This window comes from Schistocerca cancellata, chromosome 2, assembly GCF_023864275.1.
Source record: "Schistocerca cancellata isolate TAMUIC-IGC-003103 chromosome 2, iqSchCanc2.1, whole genome shotgun sequence".
NCBI classification, from domain to species: domain Eukaryota; kingdom Metazoa; phylum Arthropoda; class Insecta; order Orthoptera; family Acrididae; genus Schistocerca; species Schistocerca cancellata.
Genome location: NC_064627.1, coordinates 1,152,052,522 through 1,152,072,935, shown reverse-complemented (window position 1 = coordinate 1,152,072,935; position 20,414 = coordinate 1,152,052,522). Strand labels below are relative to the sequence as shown.

General features: G+C 43.5%; 1 protein-coding gene across 1 annotated transcript in view; it reads left to right on the top strand.

The window, feature by feature from the left end:
- Nucleotides 1-13,240, top strand: part of LOC126161288 (cytochrome P450 9e2-like) — an 88,273-nt gene extending 75,033 nt beyond the window's left edge. Inside the window, exons 5-7 of the mRNA XM_049917027.1 lie at nt 290-511; nt 5,613-5,876; nt 13,005-13,240. Coding sequence (XP_049772984.1) covers nt 290-511; nt 5,613-5,876; nt 13,005-13,240 — 722 coding nt within the window. The remainder of the gene's footprint in view (nt 1-289; nt 512-5,612; nt 5,877-13,004) is intronic.
- The last annotated feature ends 7,174 nt before the right edge of the window (nt 13,241-20,414 follow it).

Here is a 20,414-nt window from a genome sequence, read left to right as displayed (position 1 = left end):
TTGGTATTCTCGGCGCACTATTGACGCGTCTAGCTCCAAGTGTCATTCTGCGTTCGAAGTCTGTTACTCCCCGTCGTGCGGTCATAATCACGTCGGAAACCTTTACACTTGTACCACCTGAGTACAAGTGACGGCCCCACCAGTGCGCCGCCCTCCCTGTACCCTATATACGCGACACTACGGCCACCTGTGTACGGCTTTTGTCACCTCAGTGTACTGCATCCTGGTGATGGCAGCACTCTCGACCTGCTGTTGCGCATCTTTATTTGTTTTTCTTTTGCGACGGCAGCTCTGAATGACGACGACATCGCGGCGCAGGCTCTGATATTTTTCTTCGGTGGCTTCGAAAACGTGTCAACAGCGCTGGCCTTCTGCAGCTACCTGCTGGCTACGCACGAGGAGGTGCAGCGGCGCCTGCTGGACGAGGTGGACGATCTGATGCGGAAGAGCGGCGGCCAGCCCGGCTACGAGCAGGTCATGGCCAGCCAGTACCTCGACATGGTCGTCTCCGGTAAGCCCAATTCTTCATAGGACCCTGACATTATTTTCGAATCTTATCATTTACGTAATTTTGTCTAGTATACGGATGAAATTTTCACCACCTGCTAAACCAGTTCTGACTAAATGCAAAGCGATTTGAGGGTTGTATCCCTGGCATTATGGACCCTATACAAATACATGGAAGTCATAAATTGTGTTGTGACCATTTTCTCTAATTACGTATTTAGATTTATGCATCATCAGATTAATATGAAAAAGTCCGTAAGGAACCACAAGTAATGTACACTCCTGGAAATGGAAAAAGGAACACATTGACACCGGTGTGTCAGACCCACCATACTTGCTCCGGACACTGCGAGAGGGCTGTACAAGCAATGATCACACGCACGGCACAGCGGACACACCAGGAACCGCGGTGTTGGCCGTCGAATGGCGCTAGCTGCGCAGCATTTGTGCACCGCTGCCGTCAGTGTCAGCCAGTTTGCCGTGGCATACGGAGCTCCATCGCAGTCTTTAACACTGGTAGCATGCCGCGACAGCGTGGACGTGAACCGTATGTGCAGTTGACGGACTTTGAGCGAGAGCGTATAGTGGGCATGCGGGAGGCCGGGTGGACGTACCGCCGAATTGCTCAACACGTGGGGCGTGAGGTCTCCACAGTACATCGATGTTGTCGCCAGTGGTTGGCGGAAGGTGCACGTGCCCGTCGACCTGGGACCGGACCGCAGAGACGCACGGATACACGCCAAGACCGTAGGATCCTACGCAGTGCCGTAGGGGACCGCACCGCCACTTCCCAGCAAATTAGGGACACTGTTGCTCCTGGGGTATCGGCGAGGACCATTCGCAACTGTCTCCATGAAGCTGGGCTACGGTCCCGCACACCGTTAGGCCGTCTTCCGCTCACGCCCCAATATCGTGCAGCCCGCCTCCAGTGGTGTCGCGACAGGCGTGAATGGAGGGACGAATGGAGACGTGTCGTCTTCAGCGATGAGAGTCGCTTCTGCCTTGGTGCCAATGATGGTCGTATGCGTGTTTGGCGCCGTGCAGGTGAGCGCCACAACCAGGACTGCATACGACCGAGGCACACAGGGCCAACACCCGGCATCATGGTGTGGGGAGCGATCTCCTACACTGGCCGTACACCACTGGTGATCGTCGAGGGGACACTGAATAGTGCACGGTACATCCAAACCGTCATCGAACCCATCGTTCTACCATTCCTAGACCGGCAAGGGAACTTGCTGTTCCAACAGGACGATGCACGTCCGCATGTATCCCGTGCCACCCAACGTGCTCTAGAAGATGTAAGTCAACTACCCTGGCCAGCAAGATCTCCGGATCTGTCCCCCATTGAGCATGTGCATGTTTGGGACTGGATGAAGCGTCGTCTCACGGGGTCTACACGTCCAGCACGAACGCTGGTCCAACTGAGGCGCCAGGTGGAAATGGCATGGCAAGCCGTTCCACAGGACTACATCCAGCATCTCTACGATCGTCTCCATGGGAGAACAGCAGCCTGCATTGCTGCGAAAGGTGGATATACACTGTACTAGTGCCGACATTGTGCATGCTCTGTTACCTGTGTCTATGTGCCTGTGGTTCTGTCAGTGTGATCATGTGATGTATCTGACCCCAGGAATGTGTCAATAAAGTTTCCCCTTCCTGGGACAATGAATTCACGGTGTTCTTATTTCAATTTCCAGGAGTGTATAACGCATAATAGTAGTTACTGACCATTAAAAGCAAAGAGAAAAAATGTACCAAAATACAGTGTGAAACCATACCAAGATTTTTGTGATCACTTATAGGTATGGACTCATCCATCTTTTCCATAAGACAATGCCAAGCTGGATGATTACGACAACTGCGCCGTACAGGAGGGCAATTAGGCCACCAGGTGGCAGTAGTGGTGAGGATTAATACTTAAGATTTGAATACGATTATTATAATCCGAAACTGGACGCCGAGTATAGTTACAAAATAAATATACATCATGTCAAAACCCATAAAATAACCTGTTTTAGAGAGAGAATCAAATCTCACGTTGTAGGGAAGGGAAGCTAGTTCCTGGCGCTCCCCTATTGGCTTCACTCCCCTTCAACTGGTGGCAATAATGGCAAACCTTGTTGTCATACCCTTCAATGCCGGGATAGAAAATGTCATATTGAACCAGGATAATGAAAGACTCCATACATTTCACAGGAGAAATGCCTTAAGGAATCTACTGGCTTCTGACTGTCCTACACGATCCTGCGATTTGTCATCCTTACAGTCTTTCTGGGAAGACGTGTGCTTCCGTAGGAGCTTTGAGTCACCGATCACCATGAATCATTGGCATGTGCTTCAGGCATGGTTAGAAATTCCTCAAGATGCCATTCGGAGGCTGTTTGACGCCGTGGCACAGCAAATACTGCAGTGAATTCGTGTCTTTGGGGGACCGAGTTCATACTAGTTTTGATGAATATGTCCCGAATAGAATGGAAGTTTAATCATCTAATAACCGTTACGTGATGAACATCTCTACAATGTTTCACAAATATCAGACTTTTGCTACACGTTGTGACACTTTCCATTCCCATGAGTGTATACTGAGACACACTGGACGCCATCGAGCGAGATGTAAGTGATCTGAACAGTGATAGCAAGAACCTTCTAGAGTAATGAGCGTCACAGGAGTGAGCATGGGTTACGGTCACTCGCATTGCTTTTCGTGTCTCGAGGAGTCCACAGCACGACACGTCGTCGCTACCTTCACGGCGAAGGGGAATGATACACGATACCACGTTTCTGCTAGGTATGTGCCTTTATCTCATTTGCTCATGATACTGATATTATAGGTCGACTGGACAAAGTCCACACATGGATTAACCCTCCTGCCGTAGATGACTTGGTAAGGTCTCAGGCCAGTGGAAGTACCCATTTTTTACGTCTTACGGTCGTACTGCATGCAGAAGACCAAAATACAAGTTTTCATGCTTCTTGCTAGTATTTATTGTTATCAATCTTAAAAATGATTCAGCGTGTTCGCTCGACGATTCCGTCGCCTCTGGTATTTCTCGCTGAATCATCAACATAAATTAAAACTCATAAATTTCCTCCCTTGATCAATAATTAATCTAGACGATGAACCCAACTTGTGACTAAACTTTTACGTACAATTTTTCAAAAGTTCTGTCATTCTAACAGATGTTTGATATCCTAGTAGCCGGCCGAAGTGGCCGTGCGGTTAAAGGCGCTGCAGTCTGGAACCGCAAGGCCGCTACGGTCGCAGGTTCGAATCCTGCCTCGGGCATGGATGTTTGTGATGTCCTTAGGTTAGTTAGGTTTAACTAGTTCTAAGTTCTAGGGGACTAATGACCTCAGCAGTTGAGTCCCATAGTGCTCAGAGCCATTTGAACCATATCCTAGTATGTGGAGGAATGGTCGAACGTGCTTCTATTTGTTCCCTTCTTGTTCTGCAATAATTCCCAAGTCTAATCTAGCAAAAGTCTCGTGCTCCTCTTCCAGTGGTTCACACGTTCCACAAATTAATCTTCGCGTTGTAGGAGTTACATTGTTGAACATCAGATTTACGACTTGTTCACTACAACGTTTGTACTCTTCTGCTACTCGTTGTTTACTTTACACAATGGCCGGGGAACAAATAATGTTACTACTCTTGTGTAAAATTACGCTGTTCTTGAGTAACTACCCAACTATTTCCTTTATCAGAGATTTTGTGTGACAACCCATCTATGTCTTCATAAATAAAATACTTTCTTACTTTTCGTTCCCTGTTCATTATTGTCTTCAGTTGCCTGTAACTCTCCTTGGCTTTCGTCAGCATCCACGTAATCGGTGAATTCTCTTGAACTGGAATTCACTGACTCACATCGCCCATTGGGTACATAAAATTGAGCAACCATTTAAATATAATATGCTCCGTTATTATCATGAACACTCTTCCTCCTGAGAACCAATTGATGTGAGACAAAGGAATTTTCTATAGTAGTGCCTTAGTGCAGTTATATTCCAGCTTCTTCACCTGATAGAAAGCGAAAAATACTGGGTGTTCACAACCGTAATGCGACAGAATAGCAGCAACAGTAGAATTCAACGCGTAAGCTACACAAATTCACGGGAAGGGAGAGGAAGATTTAAAATCCCGTGCGACGAACTCATTAAGAGACGCAGCTCCAGCATTTGTTAAAGCGATTGAGGAAATCGCGGAAACGCTAGTCCAGATGGCTGGACGGTGCGAGTGCAGTGACAATGACTGGGCCTCCTCACTCAGTTCGTGTTGCTGGAAGAATAGGCTCTCCAAAACATGGGTACGCTATCACATACACTGCTGCTAAACGAGTCTATGTTGTTTTCTTTTTATCTTTCGAAGGACAGATGAATGTTTGGAATCCTATGACTTGCTAGTCTGAAGAATATCTGTAGTTTGTTAACATTCCGCAGTTCAGAGAAGTTCGTGATAACTTCAGTTAATTTGTGATCAGAACGAGTGCTGTCGCTCGTTGAAGACGCACAGATCTGTTTACTTGACTGAATGCAAGGGGACGCTTATCTACAGATTCAAACACGCAGTAAACTAACTGAACTCTCTTGCATCGCTGTTTTGTTTCTTCACTGAAAATGGTTACGTCGTAGAGGTGCGCAAGAGGTTGTGTTCGAGTGAGTCGTAAATCCATCACCCGTAAACAAATGGCATGCGAAGATATGTGTACAATCCTGTTGGCGCAAAAAAAAAAAAAAAAGGAATGGTTCTCGCTACTTAGATCGTAAGCGGAAAATATTTCGAAAAATTTTGATCATCTTTTAAAATTTCTGCTTGTTTACTTACTCGTATCCCACTTGTAATTACATTATTATTCTGATAAGATCTTTTTAAATTAAATAATAGTAACATACGTCATTGTCTTAGCTGATAACATCGTGCACGGCGATGCAGAAGTGCTTGAACAAACAAGCGCGTTCAGCGTAACATCCTTTCTCCGTCCCGAGGCAGCTGTTTAACCTTATCCTACTTTTGCTTAAAATATTTGGTTCGTGGCCGTCCCGTAACTTCCAAAAGTGTCTACGTGTGTTTGACGAGAACAGTGCCACCCGTTGTGTGTTCGCAGAGTCGCTCCGGATGTACCCGTCTGCCTTCGTCCTCGACCGCCAGTGCGTGCGACCCTACCGACTGCCGACCACAGAGCACTGCCCGGGGGTCGAACTGCGGCCCGGGGACGACGTCTGGGTGTTTGTGCACGCCATCCACAACGACCCCAGGTACTTCCCACAGCCGGAGCGCTTCGACCCGCAGCGCTTTAGCCCCGAGAACAGGCGCAGCATCAAGAAGTCCAGTTACCTCCCCTTCGGATCTGGGCCTCGTATGTGCATTGGTAAGCATTTTTCTCGTGTTGCAACGAACTATTGAGACATGAAACTTCTTGTACGAATGCATGCTTTCGCGGCGATATCCGTTACTAAAACATTCTCAAGTGGATGACAATGGCAGAGGATATCTCTGCCGAAAGCTCGTGGGCAGTAAACCACTTGACGCGCCTTGAAACCCGAGAATGTTTTATTAATGAAACTTCTTGATCGTCTGGTCACTGTTTATATTGGTGAACTCAGCTTGTTCACTGGTTTACGTCCAGGGATAAGGGGTGCAGTAGTGTGGCGTTGTTTGCCGAAGTCTTTTTACCCACATTAAAAAATGATTATATTATATTCTCTTGCATTGTGACTTTTTCATTGCTCAGTACACGGGGTACATTGAAAGTAAATTCACTGACCAAGCACGAAGAACACATGGGTCAAATAACTTTCTCGTAAGTAGAATGACGCTCCTTAGACAAACGTAAATATAATTAACATATTGCTTCGGCTCCTTGTCGTGTTATTGTCGTCGTTTTCACTCCAAAGACAGGTTTCATGCAGCTCTCCACGCTATTCTATCCTGTGCAAGCTTCTTCATCTCCCAGTACCCACTGCAACCTACATCCTTCTGAATCTGCTTAGTGTATTCATCTCCTGGCCTCCCCCTACGATTTTTACCTCCCACGCTTCCCTCCAGTACTAAATTGGTGACACCTTGATGCCTCAGAAAGTGTCCCACCAACCGATACCTTTTTTTAGTGAGCTTGTGCCACAAATTTCTAAGAGAAATTCTATTCAGTACCTCCTCATTAGGTACGTGAGATACCCATCTAATCTTCAGCTTTCTTCTGTAGTAACACATTTCAAAAGCTTCTATTCTCTTCTTGTGTAAACTGTTTATCGTCCATGTTTCATTTCCATACATGGCTACACTCTGTACAAATATTTTCAGATAGGTCTTCCTGACACTTAAATCTATACTCGATGTTAACAAATTTCTGTTCTTCAGAAACGCTTGTCTTACCATTGCCATTCTACATTTTATATCCTCTCTACTTCGGCCATCATCAGTTAGTTTGCTTCCCAAACAGCAAAACTCACCTACTACCTGAAGTGTCTCGTTTTATAACATAATTTCCTCAGCATCACCTGATGTAATTCGACTAAATTCCATTATCCTAGTCTTGCTTTGGTTAATGTCCATCTTATATGCTCTTTTCACGACACTGTCCATTCCATTCAACTCCGCTTCCAAGTCCTTTGCTGTCTCTGACAGAATTACAGTGTAGCAGCAGACGTCAAAGTTTTTATTTCTTCTCCCAGGACTTTAATTCTTACTCCAAATTTTTCTTTCGTTTCCCTTAGTCCTTGCTCAATATACAGATTGAATATCATCATGGATAGGCTACAATCCTGTCTCACTCCCTTCTCAACCACTGCTCCCCCTTTCGTGCCCATTGACTCTTATAACTCCCATTTGGTTTCTGCACAAATTGTAAGCAGCCTTTCGCTCCCTGTATTTTACACCTGTCATCTTTAGACTTTGAAAGAGAGCATTCCAGTCAAGATTGTCAAAAGCTTTCTCTAAGTCTATAAATGACATAAATGTAGGTTTGCCTTTCATTAAACTATCTTCTATGAGATGTCGTAGAGTTAGCATTGCCTCACGTGTTCCTAGATTTCTCCTGAATCCAAACTGACCTTCCCCGAGGTTCACTTCTACCAGTTTTCCATTCTGCTGTAAAGTATTCGTGTTAGTATTTTGCAGCTGTGGCTTATTAAATTGATAGCTGGGTAATTTTCACTCCTGTCAGCACCTACTTTCTTTGGAATTGGAGTTTTTTATTCTTCCTGAAGTCTGAGGGTATTCCGCCCGCCCCACGTCTCTCGCTCACCAGATGGAGGAGTTTTGTCGTGGCAGGCTCTGCCCAGGCAGTCAGTGGCTCTGACGGAATGCTGCCTACTAGCGGGGCCTTGTTCTGACTCAGGTCTTTCAGTGCTTCGTAAAATTTTTCACGCAGTATCATATCTCCCTTCTCATCTTCATCTACGTCCTTTTCCATTTCCATAGTATTACCGCTTGTATAAACCATCTATGTACTCCTTCCACCTTCCTGCTTTCCATTCTTTGCTTAGCACTGGTTTTCCATCTGAGCTCTTGGTATTCGTATAGGTGATTCTCTTATCTGCAAAGGTTTCTTTAATTTTCCTGTGACATATGCTTCTACATCCTTACATTTGTCCTTTAGCCGTTCCTGCTTAGCCACTTTGCACTTTCTGTTTTTAGATGTTTTTATTGTCTTTCGCCTCCTTCATTTATTGCATTTTTATATTTTCTCCTTTCATCGATTAAGTTCAACGTCTCTTGTGTTAACCAAGAATTTCTACAAGCCCTTGTGTTTTTACCTGCTTGATCCACTGCTGCCTTCACTATTTCATCTCTGAAAGCTACCCATTCTTCTTCTACTGTATCCCTTTCCCCTGTTTTTGCCAATCGTTCCCTAATGCTCTGTCTGAAACTCTATAACCTCTGCTTCTTTCAATTTATACAGGTCCAATATCCTTAAATTGCAATCTTTTAGCAGTTTCTTCAGTTTCAATCTGCAGTTCATAACCAATAAACTGTGGTCAGAGACCACATCTGCCCCTGTAAATGCCTTACAATTTAAAACCTGTTTCCGAAACCTCAGTCTTACCATTATACAATCAATCTGAAACCTTCATGTGTCTCCAGGTTTTTTCCACGTATACAACCTTTTTCATGGTTCCTGAACCAAGTATTAGCTATGATTAAATTATGCTCTGTGCAAAATTCTGCCAGGTGGTCTCCTCTTTTATTCCTTTTCCTCAGTCCATATTCACCTACTATTTTTCCTCCTCTTCCTTTTCCCACTATCGAATTCCAGTCCCCCCATAACTATTAAATTTTCAGCTTCCTTGACTGAATAATTTATTTTATCTCATAATGTATTTCCTCGATGTCCTCTCCCATGTACGGAGCTAGTTGGGATATAACTTTAGATTCAGCTGTTTATTAAAAAAAGGATTGCCTCAAAAGAGGAACGACACAAATGACAGCGCTCAGCGTTCAGAATAACGTGTTTCAGCTATGTGGCCGAAAGCAATGAGTATCCGCAAGTAGGAGGCAATCTTCAAATTTCTAATGACCACACAACAGGCAATAATGATGAATATAAGGTATTTAATCAGCGATAGCTGCTGTATTGCAGACCTCCTGTTCCACGGCAGAAACAGTGGTTTGCCATATTATGTGATTGGGTTATCGTCAGACGTAGACTGACGCATGATACTGGCAGGTTTTGCCTGGCGCAGTAAGCAGGCTCTCCATCTCTGAGTCTGCAAGGACTGGAACTACCGCACACCGTCGTATCGAGGGTGAACTGTGTGTCGTCGACACAGTCATGTGCCATGTGCTGCAAAGTGTTGGTTTCACGGTCCACCTTGAACTGTCGCACACTCTAACAGAGGCCACAGTGCAGCGCATCACGTGTCATTTCAGTGCTGGACAACACGAACTGATGAGCAACAAACACGTTACACCGTCATGGACGCTAGAAGTACAGAGGAAGGTTGGCTCAATCAGTGTGTCACGGTACACAAAAGTAAATGCCGGAGACAAGATATGAGCGCTTTGAAGACAACAACATGGTGCTACTATTCCACTTGCCATCAACAGACAGGTTTCTGTTAGGATATGGAGGTATGAGGGTTGTCATAAGGTTTTAATTATTGCATTATTTTTGTTGTTGCAGTTATGTATCTGCAATACTGGTGAACGCTGAAATCCTCACATCGCTGTACCATGCCACGCCACTGTAATTTTGAAAAGAAAATGGCGCAACCCATTTTAAGGGGAAGAACGTTCGAACGATCATTTTTGAGTTGATGAAGTTGAATTGCTGAAGTGGTACACAAACTCAGCGTGAAGACCCGGGATTTGCAAGAGGGGGCCCGGGTTCTCGAAGACAAGGGCGCCGTAATCGAGGCAACAGCTGAAAAAATGAAAAATCACTGATGGATGAATTTTCAACATCTTGCACGACGTTTTCAACATAATACAGGGTGATTCAAAAAGAATACCACAACTTTGAAAATGTGTATTTAATGAAAGAAACATAATGTAACCTTCTGTTATACATCATTACGAAGAGTATTTAAAAAGTTTTTTTTCACTCAAAAACAAGTTCAGAGATGTTCAATATGGCCCCCTCCAGACACTCGAGCAATATCAACCCGATACTCCAACTCGTTCCACACTCTCTGTAGCATATCAGGCGTAACAGTTTGGATAGCTGCTGTTATTTCTCGTTTCAAATCATCAATGGTGGCTGGGAGAGGTGGCCGAAACACCATATCCTTAACATACCCCCATAAGAAAAAATCGCAGGGGGTAAGATCAGGGCTTCTTGGAGGCCAGTGATGAAGTGCTCTGTCACGGGCTGCCTGGCGGCCGATCCATCGCCTCGGGTAGTTGACGTTCAGGTAGTTACGGACAGATAAGTGCCAATGTGGTGGCGCTCCATCCTGCTGAAATATGAATTGTTGTGCTTCTTGTTCGAGCTGAGAGAACAGCCAATTCTGTTTCCATTTGAGCAAGGATAAAATCACAGAAATCGATTCTTTTAATCTTATCAGCTGCAGACAGTGCTTGAACCAGTTTCAGACGATAAGGTTTTAAAACTAACCTTTTTCGTAGGACTCTCCATACAGTTGATTGTGGAATTTGCAGCTCTCTGCTAGCTCTGCGAGTCAATTTTCCTGGGCTGCGAACAAATGCTTGCTGGATGCGTGCTACATTTTCATCACTCGTTCTCGGCCGTCCAGAACTTTTCCCTTTGCACAAACACCCATTCTCTGTAAACTGTTTATACCAACGTTTAATACACCACCTATCAGGAGGTTTAACACCATACTTCGTTCGAAATGCACGCTGAACAACTGTCGTCGATTCAGTTCTGCCGTACTCAATAACACAAAAAGCTTTCTGTTGAGCGGTCGCCATCTTAGCATCAACTGACGCTGACGCCTAGTCAACAGCGCCTCAAGCGAACAAATGTACAACTAAATGAAACTTTATAGCTCCCTTAATTCGCCGACAGATAGTGCTTAGCTCTGAAGATAAAAAAAGATGTTTTACAAAACAATGACTGTACCGAGTAGGCAAAAAACAGCGAAACTTTGGCAGTTAAGAAATGTTGGACAGTTAAGTCCACAGAAATAAGATTTTTTTCGAACTGTTAAGAAAATAAGATTTTTTTTGTACTGTTAAGAAATTTCTAGGATTGATAGTGAACTTTGAGAGAGTTAAATATACACGGGTACGCCAAAAATATGGAAACAACAAAAACACAACACACTGCCATGCCTAATATGGAGTAAGAGACCAATTGCTTTTCAAAATAGCTCCCAGTCGTCTGAGAAGGGACAGGTCACGTACGGTTTTCAAGGGAATCTTATTGTCCTGCGAAATTTTGTCAAATTGAGGTAACGATAATGGAGGTGGAAAACGATGGTACACCCATCTCTCCAAAGTAAGCCACAAAGGCTCAGTAATATTAGATATGGTGTCTGTTCCGGCCACAGGGGATGCTACAATTCATCCACCTTTGGACGACGTGAGCATAGTGAATAGAGGTCCTGTCATCTTGGAACAAAGCACCGCCACTAGGGAGGGGGAGGGGGAGTTTTACCGTGGGATGGACCTGATAAGCGAAAGGTGATGTAGACCTTGGCAGTAACGTGACCTTCCAGATTAACCACGGAACCCATGGAATGTCACGTTATGGGTGGCCAAATCATCGCCCATCTGGTTCACTCCTGGGACCTAAAGTCGGGCACAAGTTGGGAACTGTGTGAAAAAACACTCCTCTTACCGAACGACTTTCTTCCATTGCCCCATAGTCGAGGTTTTATCGCTTCGACACCATGTTTTCTGTTACAGGCATTTCCGCCAGTGACGAGCGACGTTGCAGTTCTAGTTTGCTCCTGCTGACATAGTTCACGAGTGGGCCATCCACTTCTGCGTGGACTTGTTACTGTTGTCCCCTTATTATTCGTCACAGTCCTCTTCAATCACCATCTGTGACGATCACTCAACGCACAGTCTCGTCCGTGTTTCGACTTGGCGGATGATATTTTTTCGCTTTCCCTCTATATGGTATAAAGGATACGGTGGCTCTTGAAACACCAAACACTTTGGCTCCCTTTGTCACGGAAACATCCATCATACGAGCAGAAACAATTTGCCCACGTTCGAATTCACTCAGCTCTTACACAGAACACTGTTGTTGGCACGACTGACACTTGTACCGTACTGAGGACACAGCAAGGCTGCCATTTGTTGTCAGGTACAACAACAACAAGGCAAGATTCACGCTTGGCTACCATCTGCATTTATGAGTAACAATGCATTTCTGGCAGTCTTCCCATATTTTCGTCCAACCTCTGTACGAGCATATGCAGCGTTAAGTGAGTATACTGAAGTAGGAAATTCTGGTAAAGAAATCATCTCGGCTGCCAAAATTCTCCTGTAACACTCTGCACAAGCACAAGCGGAACCAGCCAGCCGTGAAGATCTGGACCACCGTTACTGTGGCTGTGAAGTCGTCGCATATGCTTCATGTGTCGACTGCACATTCTGATGAAGACACTTGTAAATGGCTCTGCGAGATCATCTGTTTAATTGTGATTGTCCAGAATTATAAATTAGAGCTTGGGCAGCCGAGGCGGTTTCGTTTATCGAGATTTCTTACTTTATAGATGACTGCGGCATCGAGAGAAACGAAAAAAAGGTCTTTACAAGATACGTTCGACTGATAGTTTAAACCGCAGTCCTCAGAGGATCACCATGTGGAAGCGTAGAAACTAGGTAAATGGTGTGTACCGAGAAATGTTTCATTTAAATGGAGACGATGACGAGCTACAAATAGCTAATCTTTAGAGATATACTAGAATGAAACATCGGTAAGCACCTCCTGAAAGATACACATATTCTTTTCGGGCTAATTATTTCTTCTACACAACTGAAGAATAGGAAAGTAATTAATACCACCAACTCCTTGAGAACACCAGTAGGTAGCAAATTACGAGCACAGAGTACGCTTCTGACCGGGGCCTTCTTGTTGCAGCCCAGAGGTTCGCTTTGATGGAGGTGAAGCTGGCGCTGGTGCACCTGCTGTCGCGGTTCAGCCTGGTGGCCGTCGCCGAAACGCCGGCGACTCTCCAGACGGACCCCAGCAGTCTGACGATGGCCATCAAGGGCGGCAGCTGGCTCGGCGTGCAGCGCAGACGCCGAACACAATTGGACAGCCAAGTTGCCTCGTTCGACGGCTCTCGAGAGAGCGCGATGATGAGAAATTTGTGACTGGTACTACTCCAACACAAGCATCTTGCATTCTGTAGAATATGAGAGCAGAAGGGGATCACAGGTAGTCTGTGGAGGACTTTTCAGCTGACGTGCAACACTTGCCACACACAAATTCGAGGTCTGTAAATAAGTAATGACTCCGATGTTGTACGAGAATCTTAAGAACAAAGTAGAGCTGTCTCCAACTCGAAGGATCGTTGTAACACCGCAGTGCTTTATTAGGCGTTGTTACATTGAAGAGAATATGTTTTTGCCTTTCTCCAATTTTTCGACGAATAACTAGCCAGCTACAGAAATACCTGCAGTGGCCTCCCAACTACAGTGAAGCTTCATCATCAGCAGATGTGAAAGCTGTGATAACAGAGAAATCTGAAGGCCGCCTGACGATTAAATCTCGGACATGTGGAGTCTGACAACCACTATACCACCTCGCAATATGCAAGTTACACACAGAATACGCACAGTAAACTACAAATTTAGTCCGCCGCTCTCAAATTACTCCTCTTGGAAAGTACCTGCTATAGTAATGGTCCCACGCTTTGTCGCACCTCTGGTAATCAAGCATGTGATCTGCCTCTATTACTCGCCCACAGTGTTGTTGCACCTGGGAGTTAGGGTCCTTCGGTCAGTTTATCGAGAGTTTTTATCCCGATAATTCACGAGGACACGCTGAACCACTTGACAATACACGCACAGCTGTGCCGGACACATCCACAGTGCCATGCGGTTTCCTTGGCCACCACCGTGCCTGTCACGTACCCGCGTCTTTTCGGCAACAGTCGTGGGAGTCCAGGTACAATGATATCGTGGTCAGGTAGTACACTTATATTCTGAAAAATACCTTACGGTGCGTTGTGGAGGGTAGTTGCGGCTCCACTATCGTTTGCTCTCCCTTCTCCTTTCCATTCCTGAATTGCAAGTGGGAAGAACCGCAGTCAGTAAACCTCTGTTACAGCTCCAATTTATCCAACTTATCTTGTTGTAGTCAATTCGCGTGAAACATAGCAGGAAGTAATACGTTCGCTGTTTCCACTTGGAATGTTTGTTTTCTAAATTTCAATAGTAAACCTCTCCTTCACACTCAACTCTTATCTTGTAAAATCTTCCATTTTACTAAACATCTCCACAACGCCCTCGCTCTTCTTAAACGATACCATAACAAAACGTGACACACTTCTTTGCATTTTCTCAATTTCTTCTATTAATCCAGCCTGGAAATGGTCCCAGACTCACGAAAAACATTCAACAAAACGTTTAACAATTGTTCTGAAAGCCGCTTATTTTGTGGATGAATTCTATTTCCAAATTTTTATTCCAGTGACTCTCAGCTTGGCAACTGTTTCCTCTACTGTTTGTTTTATGCGGCCGTTCCACTTACGTCTGTCCGGTCGGACAGTTACTCCTTGGTATCTTACAGCTGGTACTGTTTCCAGCGGTTTACCATCGATATTGTAGTAGTAGTATTAGATCACCTGTACAAGGGTATTGGACATATTGTGGCATTACAATTTAAGAAATAAGAAGATTTATATGTATAGACATTTATATTTAATTACAGATCTGGTTTGACAGGGATGGGACGAGTGGTTGGTCGTGGACTGAGAGCAGGAACTATTGCAATATTTTCTTGAAGTGGTTTGGAGGAAACAAGGACAAACAAAGTCTGGATGGTAATATTAAGACTTACTCTTTTACTCTCCCGCGTACAAGACTGGCTCAGACTCATTGGAATAATAATTAGGAAGTATAATTCATGCAGAAAAGAAGTGGTCGACAAAACATTGTTTAAAGCAGTGCTATCTTATTCGGTTTATCCCTAGAACAAATGCTATTTCTCAAAGAAGATATTTAATAATTTACACATTGTACAACACTACTTCTCACTCTCATTGACTGTACACACTTACACACTTCACACACTACATATAATACCTACACATTATTTCCTAACAATGTACACAGTATCAGCTGACATCATGACATTAGTGATGATGTTTGTTTCCATTTTGTGTACCACAGCTCGTTTGCTAGCCTCAAAAACCGACTCACTGTCCTTCTATATGGGGTCAGATGTTCAACTTAGAAAGAGGACGAAATACTAGTATTATACAGTGTTCACCTTTGAGAGCAAGTATTTCCAGGTAAGAAAAAGAAGAACGAAAGAAAACAAAGTTAGTGTATAAGTGTTATTTGAAATCAGGTTTTAGTATTATTATCGTTATAATTGTCTACTTGTGTTATATTTTTTGTCAAATCCCTAACCAGAGTTATTTAAGTAATCCTTCATTGTATAAAATGCATTGCTTAACAGGTGTTTTAACCTCCTTTTTAAATAAGTTAGTCTTAGTAATCTCTTTAATCTCCTTGGTCAATCTATTGTGCAATTTTATTCGTATGTAGAAAACTGTTTTCTGGTTTCTATTGGCTTTTTGTAATTGTAAATTCAGTGTAGATCTCGTTCCATGGTCATGACAGAGCTGTTTGTGCAGTAATTATCATGAATGAGTTTATTTGTGATGCATGCAACTAACTGATTATGTACTCACACGCTGTCTTTAAAATCTCCACTGTTTCTTACATATCTTTAAAATAAACTCTGCTACTATGGCCCTTTTCTGTCGTTCGAAAACTGTTCTTTTTTTGTGTGTCTTTATTGTTCAGAAACGAATTCCATAGTTAAGAACTGAGTGTACGTTTGAATAGTCTGTAACTTAAAGATACTGGCTGTTACATAATTATGACAGGATTCTAAGAATATAAAATACTGATGACATCCTGTTTCAGGTAACTTTGTCTGTTCAACCACTTAAACTGAGAATCAGTATTCAACCGCAGAAATTCTGTGTTTGTTATTCAGTCTGTAGAGATGCCGCCTATATTTAGTTTAAGTGTCTTTTTTTCCTCTTCAAACTAAAATTCGTGGCATTTGTTTTCCTTATGTTCACTGTCGCATTATTTCATATTGACCTGTTGTAAACTTCTTGAGGGTTTCATCTGCTTACTCTGCTAGGAGTTCTCTTCTTTTTAAGTGATTATAATATTACTGTTACCAACAAATGGAATTTTTATCCCGTAACTAAAACTACTGGGAAACTCACTAATGTATATCGCGAACAGTATTGGTCCTAATACTCTACCCTGAGGAAATTTAATGTATTTTCCTTGTGATAGGTGTGTGTACTCTTTGTACCTTATCTGCTGGGTGTATAATTATAATCAATCATTACCTATTCCTTTTATTCCTAATGATTCTAACTTATTTAATAGAATTTTGTGGTCAACAGCAACAAAAGCCTTAAGAACGTCAAAGACTATGGCTATGAAGCAGTTATCCTTGTCACAAGAATCAGCTACCACTTTTCTGAAGTCCACAGTGGCCGATTCCATACTTCTACCATTCTGAATATAAACTGTGATTCACATGGAAGATTGCATTTGTACAAATAATTCTTTAAGCTATCATAACTAATTCTATTATTTTTGAGAATGATGACAGCATGGATATGGGCAAGCCAGTAGCTATGTGTGTCTTCTGCATGACATTTCTTTGGCGGGGTAACAGCTGTTGCCTATTTTAAATATTCTGGAAATTCCCCAGACAGAAGTGACTCATTTATTATGCTTGTGAAGGAACCTTGTATCGACACACATATTGGTACTTTATTTAAACCTACAAACGTTTTTATTTTTAGATATTGCACAGTTTTACTGCCTTTCTATTCTATGGCCGGTAGAAACCTCACTACACTTAGTGCATAATTGTTAACAGGTGCTACGTATTTTTTCGGAATTTTTACTGTAATTTCTCTACATAACTTGAAATATGTTCATCCATATAATTTGGTAAGTGGTGTGGATCACTTGTAACTCTAACCCTCCACTTAATGGCATGTTAATATGCGTTTGTCTCTTCCTGTTTCCTGTTTAATGACGTCACAGAGTGCTTTGCATATAGTCTCTGCATTTTATACTTTTTTTCCCATTAAACGATATTTTTGCAGCGAACAACGCCTTCCTCTAAATCTTTGTGTACCTATGATAAAATTTTAAGCACCCTCTTTCATTATGACACTTTGCCATGGAACTGAGCTACTTAACGGTTTGGGAGGGCTTCTTAACACTGGCTGTTACTCATTTGTGAGAGTTTAGAGAATTTCGAATTTACTCTAGTTTCTCTACACACTTCACCCCATCTTTGATTTGCTACTTCTCTTAATATATTGTATTCTGATTTCTGATAAATATATTTAATAGGTCAGCAGGGGTGTAAAGCTAGTTCGCGTCCGTAGTTGAAAACTACACATGCAGCCTGGGTAACGCTAAATGAACTAGCACCATACTGGCGACCAGACAATCGGTAAACGATCTCCTGGTCATAATCAAATCATGGTGACGCACAGAAAACGGAATGCTGAGTGTCCTTCTGAGGGCAACTTGACTAGGCAGCTCGGACCGATCGTACGAGTTTGCCAACTTAATATTGAAGGCATAAGTAAAGCCAAATGCCAATACATGCATAAAATTTTAACATTGTACAACATTGATATAGTTGCAATCCAGGAGACCCATACAGAAAACGATGAGCAGCTAAGATCAAGAGGTAAAATAACGGGCTATGACCTGATAGGTGCTACACACCACAGGCATTATGGTACAGCAACGTACGTTAGAAAGGACATAGAGGATGCAGTCCTTATTTCTACATCTACCACGTGTGATATCCATGAAGTTACTGTAAAAGTAGGTGAACTAACAGTAAACAACATCTACAAACCTCCAGGCCACTCGTGGCCTCCACAAATTCTACAACCCCTGCCTCACCCCACAATATATGTGGGTGACTTCAACAGCCACCACGAACTGTGGAAATACCGCACATCTGACCAGAATGGTGAAGACTTGGTGAAATGGGCTGAAGATTGCAATACACAGCTAATCTTTGACGCCAAAGACCAAGGTACATTTAAGTCAGCTGCATGGGGAACTGAAACCCACCCTGATCTATGCTTTGTTACGGCTGACACCAATAACAAACCTATACCAGCCTCCCGCAGAATACTTGGGGACTTCCCTCACTCCCAACATCGTCCGGTGCTCATAGAAATAGGCCTTACTATCCCCCTAATTTCCTCGTATCCTCGGCCCAGATGGAACTTAGGGAAAGCGGACTGGGCTACTTTCTCAGAAAAACTTGATAAAAACCTTGGATGGATACCTCCAACTTATAAAAATTACAAAAGATTTGTGGGAGCAGTCATCAGCTCAGCTAAGAACAGCAGTCCCCGGGGATTTAGAAAAGAATACGTGCCGGCGTGGAATGAAGAGAGTGAGCGCCTCTATAAACAGTTCCTAGAGCATGGGCATAGTGAGATTGCAGATGACTTATTGCACAGTCTGGACGCTGCCAGGCGCACTAAATGGATAGAGACTGTTGAGGAAATGGACTTCACAAAATCAAGCAGAAAGGCATGGTCGCTACTTCGGAAGCTTGGTGGCAGTAGCAGGAACCAACGACCAACCAGCTCTATTTCTCCAAACTCAGTTGCGGCGCACATCAGTAAAACCTCTAGTGCTCCAGGGGATCGAGCTCATACCATAAAAGTTAAAAAGGAGCTTAAAAAGTTGAAATCTTTAGTAGGAAACAATTCACTACACTCGCAGCCCTTCTCAATCGAAGAGATAACACTGGCTCTGAGAGACATCAAGCCACGGAAAGCCCCAGGTTTTGATGGAATTCATTCAGATTTTCTGATTCACTGCGGTAAATTTGCAATATTATGGCTTGCACAGTTCTTCTCCAGCATGATGGAAACTGGAAGAATACCAAATACCCTTAAGAAAGCAAAAATCATAGCGATACTGAAACCAGGTAAACCGAATGACCAACCAAACAGCTACCGCCCAATTGCCCTTCTTAGCATGATCTACAAACTACTGGAGATACATATGTAACAGAATAAGTCCAGATATCCTGATGTGTATCCCTGTGGAACAAGCAGGCTTCCGGCCAAACAGGAGCTGCACGGATCAAGTCCTCTCACTAACTTCCTACATCGAGGCAGGCTTCCAAAGACAAGAAAAAACATCCGTGGTATTTATAGACCTGACAGCGGCAAGGCCTGATTTACAAACTACTCCGCATCGTGCCATGTTTGAAAATGGCTAACCTTACCAACGAGATGCTCTGCAACAGACCATTCCAGGTGATACTTGGAAATTATAGGAGCAAAACAATGAAGCTCAATAATGGCTTGCCCCAAGGATCAGTCCTGGCACCGCTACTTTTCAGCATGTATATAGCCGATATGCCTAATACTAAATCTGAGAAGTTTGGATATGCAGATGACTGGGCCATAGCTACACAACATCGAGATGATGGAGCATACTGAGACTGTCCTGACAAGCGACGTGTCCTTGCTGGGAACGTACTTTCGTGAATGGAGACTACAACCTAGTCCAACTAAAACTGAGGCTACGTGTTTCCACCTGAATAATAAATTGGCTAACAGACGTCTTAAGATATATTTTGATAACAATATTCTGCCTTATAATAAAAATCCAAAATACGTGGGAGTGACATTAGATAGAACCCTGAGCTACAAACAAAACCTCATCAACACTGCTGCAAAAATCCGTACTAGGAACAATATCATTCAGAAACTACGTGGTACCAGCTGGGGCTCCTTCGCATCTACCTTGCGATGCTCTGCTTTGGGACTTGTCTACTCTGCGGCAGAGTACTGTTCCCCTGTTTGGCAACAGAGCGCTCACACCAAGATGGTGGACACAGTACTGAACCATACTACTAGGATTATTTCAGGTACAATAAAATGAACCCCCATTCACTGGCTACCTGTACTGAGCCACATACCACGACCTCACTTACGAAGAGAACATGCGCTTCTCAGAGAATTTATAAAAATACAAGACAACCCGCAACTTCCGATTCACGCTTTGAGCAATGGCATTGACAGAGATAGATTGCGCTCTAGACATCCACCTCTTATAAGGGCTAAAGATCTGGAGGAAAATGGTTTCTGTCTTGAAGAACGCTGGAAAGTGGAATGGGAAGAATCGGCACCACCACAGGTGAACACCTTACTGAAACCGTCGAACAGACCTCCAGGCTTTGGCTTACCACGTAAAACCTCGACCATCCTCAACAGGATCT